Source organism: Empidonax traillii, unplaced genomic scaffold (genome assembly GCF_003031625.1).
Source record: "Empidonax traillii isolate 1590-97213 ecotype Southwest subspecies unplaced genomic scaffold, ASM303162v1 scaffold561:size787514, whole genome shotgun sequence".
Lineage (NCBI taxonomy): Eukaryota > Metazoa > Chordata > Aves > Passeriformes > Tyrannidae > Empidonax > Empidonax traillii.
In genome coordinates, this window is record NW_020955754.1 from 97,044 (window position 1) to 107,191 (window position 10,148).

Genomic DNA, 10,148 nt, shown 5'->3' on the forward strand with positions numbered 1-10,148 from the left:
TGTTTGTGTGCATGTGAAGGCGTGTGTGTGCAGCTGCAGTCTTGTGTGTGTGCAGGTGTGTGTGTGAAGTTGGGGTCCTGGTGTTTGTGTGTCCTGGTATCTGGTGCCAGGTGTCCCTGGGTGGTGCAGGCGTGGGGGGCTGGGGGGGTGTGGGGACACGTGTGCACAGCGGTTCACAGCATGTGGGTGGAGATGCAGGCATGACCAGGGGATGCAGGTGTTCATGGGGTGTGTATGTGGGGATCCAGGTGTGCACAGCGTGTGTGGATCCAGCTGTGCACAGGGTGTGTGGATCCAGCTGTGCACAGGTGTGTGTGGATCCAGCTGTGCACAGGGTGTGTGTGGATCCAGCTGTGCACAGGTGTGTGTGGATCCAGCTGTGCACAGGTGTGTGTGGATCCAGCTGTGCACAGGGTGTGTGTGGATCCAGCTGTGCACAGGTGTGTGTGGATCCAGCTGTGCACAGGTGTGTGTGGGTGCGTGCTGCAGGCGTTTGAGGCTCGTGCCCGTGCTGTGGAGCACACGTGTGCACAGGGCTGTGTGGCTGTGCTGCACGTGGGTGCGGGAGCACGTGGGTGTGAGTGGGTGCTGCTCAAAGCCCTGGTCTGGCCAGGTTTCCCCCCAGAGCTGCAACGTTTCTACTCCCCTCCCCAGGGAAGCATTGTGATGCCTTTACTGGCTATTCCTGGCTTACTACTAGGTTACTATTTGCTTCCTAAGAAGCTGCTGCTCAGACACTACAGGGATATCCTCAGTAACCTTCTGAGTTACTGAGTGAAATACTATCAACACACAACTGAGATGCTGCTGGGATGCTGCTAAGATCCTATCATGAGTTTAGTGGAATGTGGACACGTTACTCTGCAGACTGTAGTAAGGAACTTAGAGGGTGGCACTAAGATTCTCTCAGGATACTATGTGGATGCTGGTGGGCTGCTGTGGGAACTCTACTGAGGTACTGTCAGGGCACTACCAGGATTCTATCAGGACACCACTAAGATATTTCCAGCATATTTCCAGGGCTGATACTGAAATACTCATATGAAGGTACCACTGGAGCAGCTCATGCACTGTCCAGTTGCTCTCAAGGCATGTTGAAGTGTAATTTGCTTTCACTGTAGTTACATGGCAGTAAGATAATATCTGGGTATGACTCTGCATTACCAAGATTCTCCCAGGACACTATGAAGATAATAGCTGTATGCCATTACACCACTATTGGGATCCTACCAGGACACTCCTTATATATTTATATACTGTGGTACTATCAGGGCACTGTGAAGTCTGGAACTAGGATGATGTTGGGATGCTCCTGACATGGCATCAGGATATTCCTGCCTGTGCTAGTACAAATCAGGGCAATGCTGAGCTACTCAGTGGCTGCTACTGTGATATTCTAGGTGTAGCAAAAAGCTATTATCAGGATGCTGCTATCAGGATACTGTCTGGGTACTCCAAAGATGCTGCTGAGATCCTTTTGCAATGCTAATAAGGCACTGCTAAGATACTACAGGGCCATTACTAGAGAACCGTCACAAAGCTACTAAGGTGCTATCAGGACAGTACTCGTTTTTCAGTAGAACGCTCTCAGGATGCAAGTGGAATATCAGCAGAATACTCCGAAGATACTACAAGGGCACTAGAAAAGTTAGTGGTGAGATAGTTCTGGCAAGATAGTTGCTATCAGGGCAATGCTCAAACTTTTGGGGTACTGTCAACCCGTTACTGATACTAGTATGATACTTTCAGGCCACTGCTAAGATAGTGATGCAGTATAAGGATACCAGTAAAATACTATCACTTCAGGGAAAAAGGTAATGTTATGATGATTTTACATACTATCAGAGCATCACTTTGTAGCTACTAGTAAGTTACTGCTAGAATAATGTCAGGGTGCATCATCTTTCTGTGAAGACAGTACTAAGATCCTGTTAGGTTACTACTAGGATACTGCAGAGATACTGTTGGTTGTGTAATAGCCCTGGCAGTAGAGTTTCAGTCAGCACAGCAGCAGCAAAGGGAAGGGGGAGCCCGGTGGTGTAACCTGTTAGTAGCTTGGTGCCTCACAGGCACCCTCTCCCCGCAGCTAAGGCGGCACATCGGTGTTGAGGAGGATGGAGGCACCCTTGGTGAGCCTGGAGGAGGAGTTTGAGGAGGGGCCCGGGGACGATGTGGGGACCCTGCAGCGCCCTGCGGACCCAGCGCTGGCTGAGCTGGAGAGCTTCTCGGCTGAGATGATGAGCTTCAAGTCGATGGAGGACCTGGTGCAGGAGTTCGACGAGAAGCTCACCGTCTGCTTCCGCAACTACGACGCTGCCACCGAGGGCCTGGCCCCTGTGCGGGGGCACCTCCAGGCACAGGAGGAGGAGGAGCGCCTCCAGGATGAGGAGTGAGTAAGGCCCTCCTGCTTTGGGGACATGTGCCTCCTCGCTCCCCTGAAACCCCCCTGCAGTGCAAACTGTCTCCCATCATTGCAGCACACCGAAGCAGTGGTGTGGTAAACCTGGGAGTGAGCCCTCTCAAAGCCAGCATGCCTCCTTGTGCCCTTCCCTGAGCAGCCCCCTGCATCGAGGGCGTGGTCATGCTCCGTGTTGGGAATAGCACTGTAGTATTCCTATGGAAAAGGATGTCTTTGGGGTCTGCGGGCTACTGTGCTAGCAAGGGGCAGCCCACATGCACCTCGGGCCCTTTGCCTCGTGGTATAGCCATGGGACACCGTGGAGTAGCTGGGTGGTATCCTGTGAGTAGCTGCGTAGGATCCTTGGAGGAACTGCATAGGATCGTATGAGGAGGCCATGTGATTGGGCCTGCATGGTCATGACACACCCCCCCTTCCTTCAGCTCACAGTCCAGCTCACCTCTTGCAACGTGATTGTGTAGCACTTCAGAGTAGTGGTGTAGTATCTTATGACTAACACCCCTCTGGGACCTATTGCACCTCCTTGCATGCTTCTAATCTCCCACCACACACACATCCATGCCTGGACTGCGACATGGTCATGCAGCACCTCGGAGTAGCTATGTAGGATCTTCAGAGTAGCTGTGTGGGATCCCTGGAGTAGCATCCTAAGAGGTGGCACAGCATGTGCCATGTCGTACTGCAGAGGGGTCATGGCTCCTTCTATGCCAGGAGAGCCCTGGAGGTTGAGCATAAACCTTGAGCAAGGTGTGAGTAGAGCTTAGCCACCTCCTGTGTACCACACCAGGGGACAACCAGTTTGGGGTCACATTCCCCCAGACCCCTCAATAATCGTTGTGCCTTTTGCATTAAATTCTGCAGTTTCATTAAAAACCTTGCTTTGTTGCAAAATGCCTCTTCTTCCCCAGATCCATGGGCTTTTTTCCCCCAAATCCATGGGCGTTTTTTTTCCCCTGTGCCGTTCATACACTCTCACCATTCTCGTGGATTTTTGCTGTGTTTAATTGGGATTATTCTCCAGACCACACTTGCTAACCCTTATTTCCACCAGGCAGATGAGTTGTTTTAAACCCCAAAAAGCAGCAAATCCGTTGATTTTTTTGTTTTGTTTCGTTGGCTTTTCTTCACCGAAAGCAGCTGAGGCCGAACTGATTTTTGCAATTGGCCGAATTGATGGTTTTTCAGAGCAAAACGCAGCTTGGCTGCACGCCGGGGCTGCCGCGCTGTCGCCGCTTTGTGCCGCTCATTGTGTCTTTTTTTGGGTCACTTTGGGCAAAACAGGGCTTTTTTTTTTTTTTTTTTCTATTCTTCCTTGAATGAGCCCTGTGTGTGGGGTGGGGGAGGGGCCGGGGCCTTACCGGCGCTGGATTTCCCGAATTATTAACCATTTCTTGCCATAATTAACCCAGAAATTACTGCTGCGCTCGGCCCTGGGGGTGCCAACCCTTTAAGAGCAGGGGGAAAAAGCAAATTTTGGGGGGATAACCGCTGATTTGCTGAGGTTTTGGTAAAAAATAGCAGTGTGGGGGCTTGCTGTGTGCGTTTTGGTGTGTTAATTTGTGAAATCTTTAATTTCAAATGGAATTCAGCTCTGGTGAGGAGGGAAATAAGATAAAAAAACCCGAGCAGTTTAGGGGTTGGAAAGAGGGCAGGGGTGTTTGGGGTGATTTTCAGGGAATTAGGATGTGGCACTGTGTTGAACCAAACCCACTGTTTTCTGGTCTTTTCTTCTGTTTTCTCTGTTCCTTCTCCAGTTCTCCACTTTTTCCCTATTTTCCCCCTCACTCCCTCTTTTTACATGTATTTTTTCTTTTTCCCCTTTTTCTCCCAATTTTTATTTTTTCCCTCTTTTGGCCCTTTTCCTCCTTTCCCTATTCCCTATTTGCCCCTCTTTCCCTTTCTCCCCTTTTTCTCGTCTTTCTCCATTTTCCCATTTTTTCATCTTTTCCCTCTTTCTCATTTTTCTCTTTTTCCCCTCTTTTACCCAAATTTGCTTTCCCCCATTTTTCTTCCTTTTCCCCCTTTTTGCCCTTTTTCTCCATCTTCTTTATGCCTTTTTTCTCTTTTCTCCTCTGTTTTCCCCTTTTCCCTTTACTCCTTTTCCCCTTTTCCCCCCTCTTCCTTTTTCCTCCTCTTTCTATTTTACTCCACTCCCCTCCCTTTTTTTCCTTTTCCACCTTTTTCCCCTTTTAATTATTTTTTTTCCCTTTTTACCCACATTTCCTTCCTGTCCTCCACTTCCCCCCTTTTTCCTTCTTTTTACTTTTTTGGACTTTTTGAACATTTTTCCCCATTTTTCTCCCTCTTTTCCCCTGCTTTTGGTTTTTTCCCCTCTATCCCCCCCTCCTCCATGCAACTTCACTGGGGTAAAATTGGGCAAAATTGGTCCAGCCCTGCAGGGTGGAATCAGATACCCCCAATAATGACACAGAGGAGAAAGTTTAGGGGAATTCTGGGGGATTTTGGTGCATTTTGGGGTATCAGGACCATGTTTTGGGCTGCTTTTGGAAACTTCTTGGATTGTTTCCAGGTGTTTTAGGACTGTTATTTTGGGAAACTTTGGGTTGTTTTAGGGGGCATCTCAGGGCATCACAGCTGGTTTTTGGGGTGTTTGGGGGCGTATTTCAGAGCAGCATTTTTGTATGTTCCAGGGACATCTTTTAAGGCCTTTCGGGACAGCTTTGGGGTCTTTCAGGGCTGTCTCGAGGTGACAATTTGGGGTGTTGTGTCTGCATTGTGAGGTTTTTCAACATGTTTTTCCAGCTTAGCATTTTGGGGAGTTTTGAGGCATTTAGGGTGTTATGGAAGCGTTTTGGGGTGTTGGACAACTGAGGGATGTTCTGGAGCATTGTGGCGGCGTTTTTGGGTATTTCAAAAAGCTGGGCAGCTTTTTGAGGCTTTTTAAGGGGTTTCTGGGCAATGTGTCAAGGCAGCATTTTGGGGTGTTTGGGGATGCCAGGTCAATATTTGGAGGCAATGGGAAGCTTTTTGGGTTGGAGTTTGGGGACAGCATTTTGAGATATTTCAGCGTGTTCTGGAGCAGCATTTTGTATCATTTTGGTCAGTATTTCAGGAAAGCATTTTAGGGTATTTCTGGGTGGTCAAAAGGGACATTTTAGGATGTTTGGGGTAATTCAGGGGTCTTTTTTGGGTGGCTGAAGCATTTCACGGTGTCATTTTGGAGTTTTGGGACCTTTATGGGCATTTTGGGATATTTCAGGAGAACAGCTGGGGACATTTTGGGATGTTCCAGGGCAGCATTTTGAGGTGGTTTGGGGCCTTTCAGAGATTTCTGGGACCTTGGGGCAATGTTTTAGAATGATGCTTTGGGCCATTTCATGGAGACATGACGATGATGTTTTTTGGTGGCATTTTGGGGCATTTTGGGGTGGTCTTTTGGGACATCTGAAGACTTTTTGGAACATTACAGTGGCCTTTTGGTGATGTTTTGGTGGCAACATTTCAGAATGACATTTGGGGGCATCTCAGGTGCTGGGGCAGCATTTTGGGGTGCTTTGGGGTATTTCAGGGCAATATTTCATGATGCTATTTTGAGAAGTTTTGGGGTCTTCTAGGGCAGTATTTGGGGTCTTCTAGGGTATCATTTGCGGTGTTTTGGATCCCAGTGGTGTTTGGGGATTTTTGTAGGACCTTTCAGGTTGTTTCTGGGGCTGCCTTTTGGGATGTTTCAAGGCATCTTGGTGTGCCATTTTTGAGACGGCTCTCTGAGAGGCAGCATTTCAGGAATTGCCACTCACCACCCACCTCCCTGCAGGGTCTGGGATGCTCTCACTGATGGCTTTGCCCCCCGGAGCTCCCCCCGGCCGTGGCTCCCTGGCACTGAGGCCCCCGATGGCACCAACCCCCAGGTACGGCTGTGGCCCCCCCTTGGCTCTCCAGAGCCCCCCTCTCCTCAGGTGGATTGACAGCTGTCAATCATCCCTCAGGCTCAGCAACCATCAGGGCACTGCAAACTACCCAAAAATGGTAGTTTTAGGGTGCTGCAGCACCGATGCAGTGAGTGTCCACATTTTAGAGTGAAATCACACTGAAATGGGCAAGATGAAGCATTTAGTTTGACAATCTGGGCTTTGCTGGTTTGTCCCCACGTCAGGGATGGGGTGGGGTATTTTTGGGGTTAGAAAATAGTGTTTTCATTGTTATAGTGAGTTCATGCTGTCAGTTGCTGCTTTTGGGGTTGTAAAAACACCCCAGAATCCATGGAATTTAACCCATTTGGATTTAACACAGCCCATGGCTGAAGGGGGAAGAGAAGGTAACTTTCTTGGGTTATTTTCTTCTCAAAAGGTGAAAAAGACTGAAAGGTGGGGAAAAAAAAGATGCTTTATCGTCTGACATCTCCACTCAGCATCTCCATCCATCCCTTCCCTATTCAGAGGTCCCCTCTGCCATGTCCCCACCCAATGTCTCCATCAGACCATTCAGCTTTACCATCCATCATCTCCCCATTCAACATCCCCAGCATCTCCATGCAACATATCCAGCCCCTCCTCACCCAATATATTCCATAAAACATCTCTCCATCCAGCAGTTCCATCCAACAGACCTGTACTTCTCCCTGCCTTCTTCCCACTCTGTGTCTCCCTATCCAACATCTCCGTACATCTCCTTGCAACACCTGCCCTTCCAGTGCTTCCCTGTTCATTGTCTCTGTCTCCAGTGTCTCTGTTCAGAGCCCCATCCAACATCCCTGTCCAACACTTCCCCATCCAACATCTCCGGCCATCTCCATCAGGTGTCTCTGTCCAACATCCTCCCACCCAACATCCCCACCCAGCATCTCCACGCAATACCCTCAGTCCAGTGTCTCCCCATGCCATCCCCTCACACAGCGTGTCTCCCTGAGCCAGTTTCCTGGTGCCTCTCCCTGTGCCAGGGCCATGCCTGTGTCTGTGCTGGGGTGTGCCTGGGCCAGGCCGGGCCTGTGGTGCCACCAAGGCTGCCCAACCTGTGTCTCCTGCAGCTCGGTGGGAAGGAGGAGGAGGAGGAGGAAGAGGAGCTCACTGAGAGGAGTGAGCAGGACTCGGGCATCAATGAAGAGCCGCTGCTGACAGCTGAGCAGGTACCCCCAGCCCCACGGGCACCTGGATCCCTGCGTGTCCTTTAACCTGCCCCCTCCCCCCCAGCATCATGGCCATAAGCTTAAAGCACAAGAAAAGGCCAAATCCTATTACCTTGGGATGAAGACGTGGAACGTTGATGTGGATGTAAAGGGAAGTGCAGGCGGTGGGTGCTGGGTAAAGGGTGTTGTGGGAAGAATGAAAGGGAGGCGGGGAGGCAGAGGTGGGTTGCAGCTCCAGGATGCTGGTGCGGAGGCAGGATGTGGATGAGGGGTGCAGGATGCAGGTGCCAGATGCAGGGTGCAGGTGTGGGATATGGGATGCAGGATGCAGGGTACAGGAGTGGGGAGGGGGATGCGGAGGCGGCTGCAGGGTGTGAAGGCTGGATAGAGGATGCACATGCAGGTGTAAGAACAGGAGGAGGAGGAGGAGGGGGGTGCAGGGATCAGGATGCAAATTTAGGTGGGGATGCAGGTCCAGAGTGCCCATGGCATGTGGGATTTGGATGCAGATGGGAATATGGGATGCAGATGCAGGATGCAAATGGAGGACCTGAGGTACAGATGCATGTAAATGCAAGTGTGGATGCAGGATGGAGGGAGCAGGATGCAGCTGTAGGAGGAAGAGGAGGATGCAGGTGCAAGATACTTAATAAGAAGGGAGGATGCAGATGGAGCAGGTTGGAGATGGAGGATGCTGGTGCTGGTAAGGATGGAGAAAGCAGAATGCAAATGGAGTCAGAGGATGCAGGTGCAGGATGCAGGGAGCAGGTTGCAGATATTGGTGCAGGACATGGATGCAGAGTGCGGGTGCAGATGTGGATGCAGGATGGGGAGGCAGAGAGCAGATGTGTAGATGTGGATGCAGGATGGGGAGGCAGGGGGCAGATGTGGGTGCAGGACGGGGATGCAAGTGCAGGATGCAGCTGTGGGATGCAGGGTGCAGATACAAGGTGGAGGTCAGATGCAAGTGCAGATGGAGGACACTGATGCCCCACAGGTCATCGAGGAGCTGGAGGAGCTGATGCAAAGTTCACCTGACCCTGAGGCTGACCCTGAGGGTGAGGAGGAAGAGGAGGAGGAGGACGAGGAGGAGGACACTGAGGCTGATGCTGATGGTGAAGGTGGAGGTGGGGGCACGGAGCCCATCCTGCTGCGGGAGCTGTGTGCTTTCTCCCCTGCTTTCAACAACAACTGCTCCCACGAAGGTATGGCCAGCAAAGCCCAAGCCAGTCACTTTTGGGGGACAATTCCAACCAAATTGGACAACTGAGCCTCCCCAGGCCTCAGTGCTGGCTTGCTCCAGGGCTTGGCCAGAGGGGCTGTTGGTAAACACTGAAGAACAGAGGGATGTGACTCAGGGTTCGCCAGGAGCCTTTGAGTTCCACATGGAATGCACCATGCGCATGGGATTTGTCACTAGTGGCATGGGGTGTGTCACTGATCATCCCAGGCATTTCACTAATTGCTTTGCACGTTCCCCTAATTACAGAGCCCCTTTATCACTCCACAAATGTCACTAGTCACATCATGCATGTCACTAAATCGCACCATGCACATCCCTCTGAATGTCCCCGAGTGCACCTTGTATGTCACTAATAGTGCCAGGCAGTTCTGTAATTGCTCTGGGCACGGCATTAATCATTAATTGCACAATAGATTTATTTCTTGGTGGCTCAGGAAAGAAATGCAGACCACATCTCTCTCGGCACCTCTCACTCATGCATCTCAGGCCAGATGCATTTTAATGGTTGCCGTGTGCACTTCACTGGCACCGGCCATTTTCCTGGTTTCACCCTGCATGTCACTGGCTGCACCAGGTCCAGAGGAGGCCACAGAGATGTTCTGAGGGCTGGAGCCCCTCTGCTCTGCAGCCAGGCTGGGAGAGCTGGGGGGTTCACCTGGAGAAGAGGTTTCAGGGAGACTGTAGAGCTCCTTCCAGTGCCTAAAGGGGCTCCAGGAGAGCTGGAGGAGGGCTTTGGACAGAGGCCTGGACGATAAGGGGTAATGGGTTCCTGCTGCCAGAGGGCAGGGTTAGATGGGATGTTGGGAAGGAATCCTTTCCTGTGAGGGTGGGCAGGCCCTGGCACAGGTTGCCCAGAGAAGCTGTGGCTGCCCCAGCCCTGGAAGTGTCCAAGGCCAGGTTGGATGGGGCTTGGAGCAACCTGGTCAATGGAAGGTGTCCCTGCCCATGGCAGGGGGCTTGCAACGGGATAGATTTCAGTGCCCCTTCCAACCCAAGCCCGTTGTGGGATGTGCCCTTGGGCACGTGCCCACCTCTAACCCGGCACTGGCGCAGGGCTGGGCCGGCTGTCGGCGCGGGAGCTGGCAGCAGCAGCGGGCCGGGCCGAGGCGGCGAGCCGGGCGCTGTCGGCGGAGCTGGTGGCACAGCTGGCACGGCGGGACGAGCTGGCCTTCGAGAAGGAGGTGAAGACGGCGTTCATCGGGGCACTGCTGGCCGTGCAGGGCGAGCAGCGGGAGCAGCGAGAGGCCGCCCGGCGCCGCCGCCGGGACAAGGGGCTGAGCCTGCAAGGGGGGCGTCCCGACCGCGGGAACCACATGCCCCGGAAGGTGGGGGGGACACGGTGGCCGTGGGGACAGCGTGGGACATTGGGCCGGGCAGGGAAGGAAGGGGGGATGAGGGATGGG

At 52.1% G+C, this 10,148-nt stretch overlaps 1 protein-coding gene across 1 annotated transcript in view; it reads left to right on the forward strand.

Moving 5' to 3' along the window:
• FEZ1 (fasciculation and elongation protein zeta 1) overlaps positions 1–10,148 on the forward strand; it is a 14,557-nt gene that overhangs the window by 1,393 nt on the left and 3,016 nt on the right. Inside the window, exons 2-6 of the mRNA XM_027897783.1 lie at positions 2,087–2,389; positions 6,195–6,288; positions 7,404–7,502; positions 8,500–8,707; positions 9,799–10,070. Coding sequence (XP_027753584.1) covers positions 2,115–2,389; positions 6,195–6,288; positions 7,404–7,502; positions 8,500–8,707; positions 9,799–10,070 — 948 coding nt within the window. The 5' untranslated portion in view covers positions 2,087–2,114. The remainder of the gene's footprint in view (positions 1–2,086; positions 2,390–6,194; positions 6,289–7,403; positions 7,503–8,499; positions 8,708–9,798; positions 10,071–10,148) is intronic.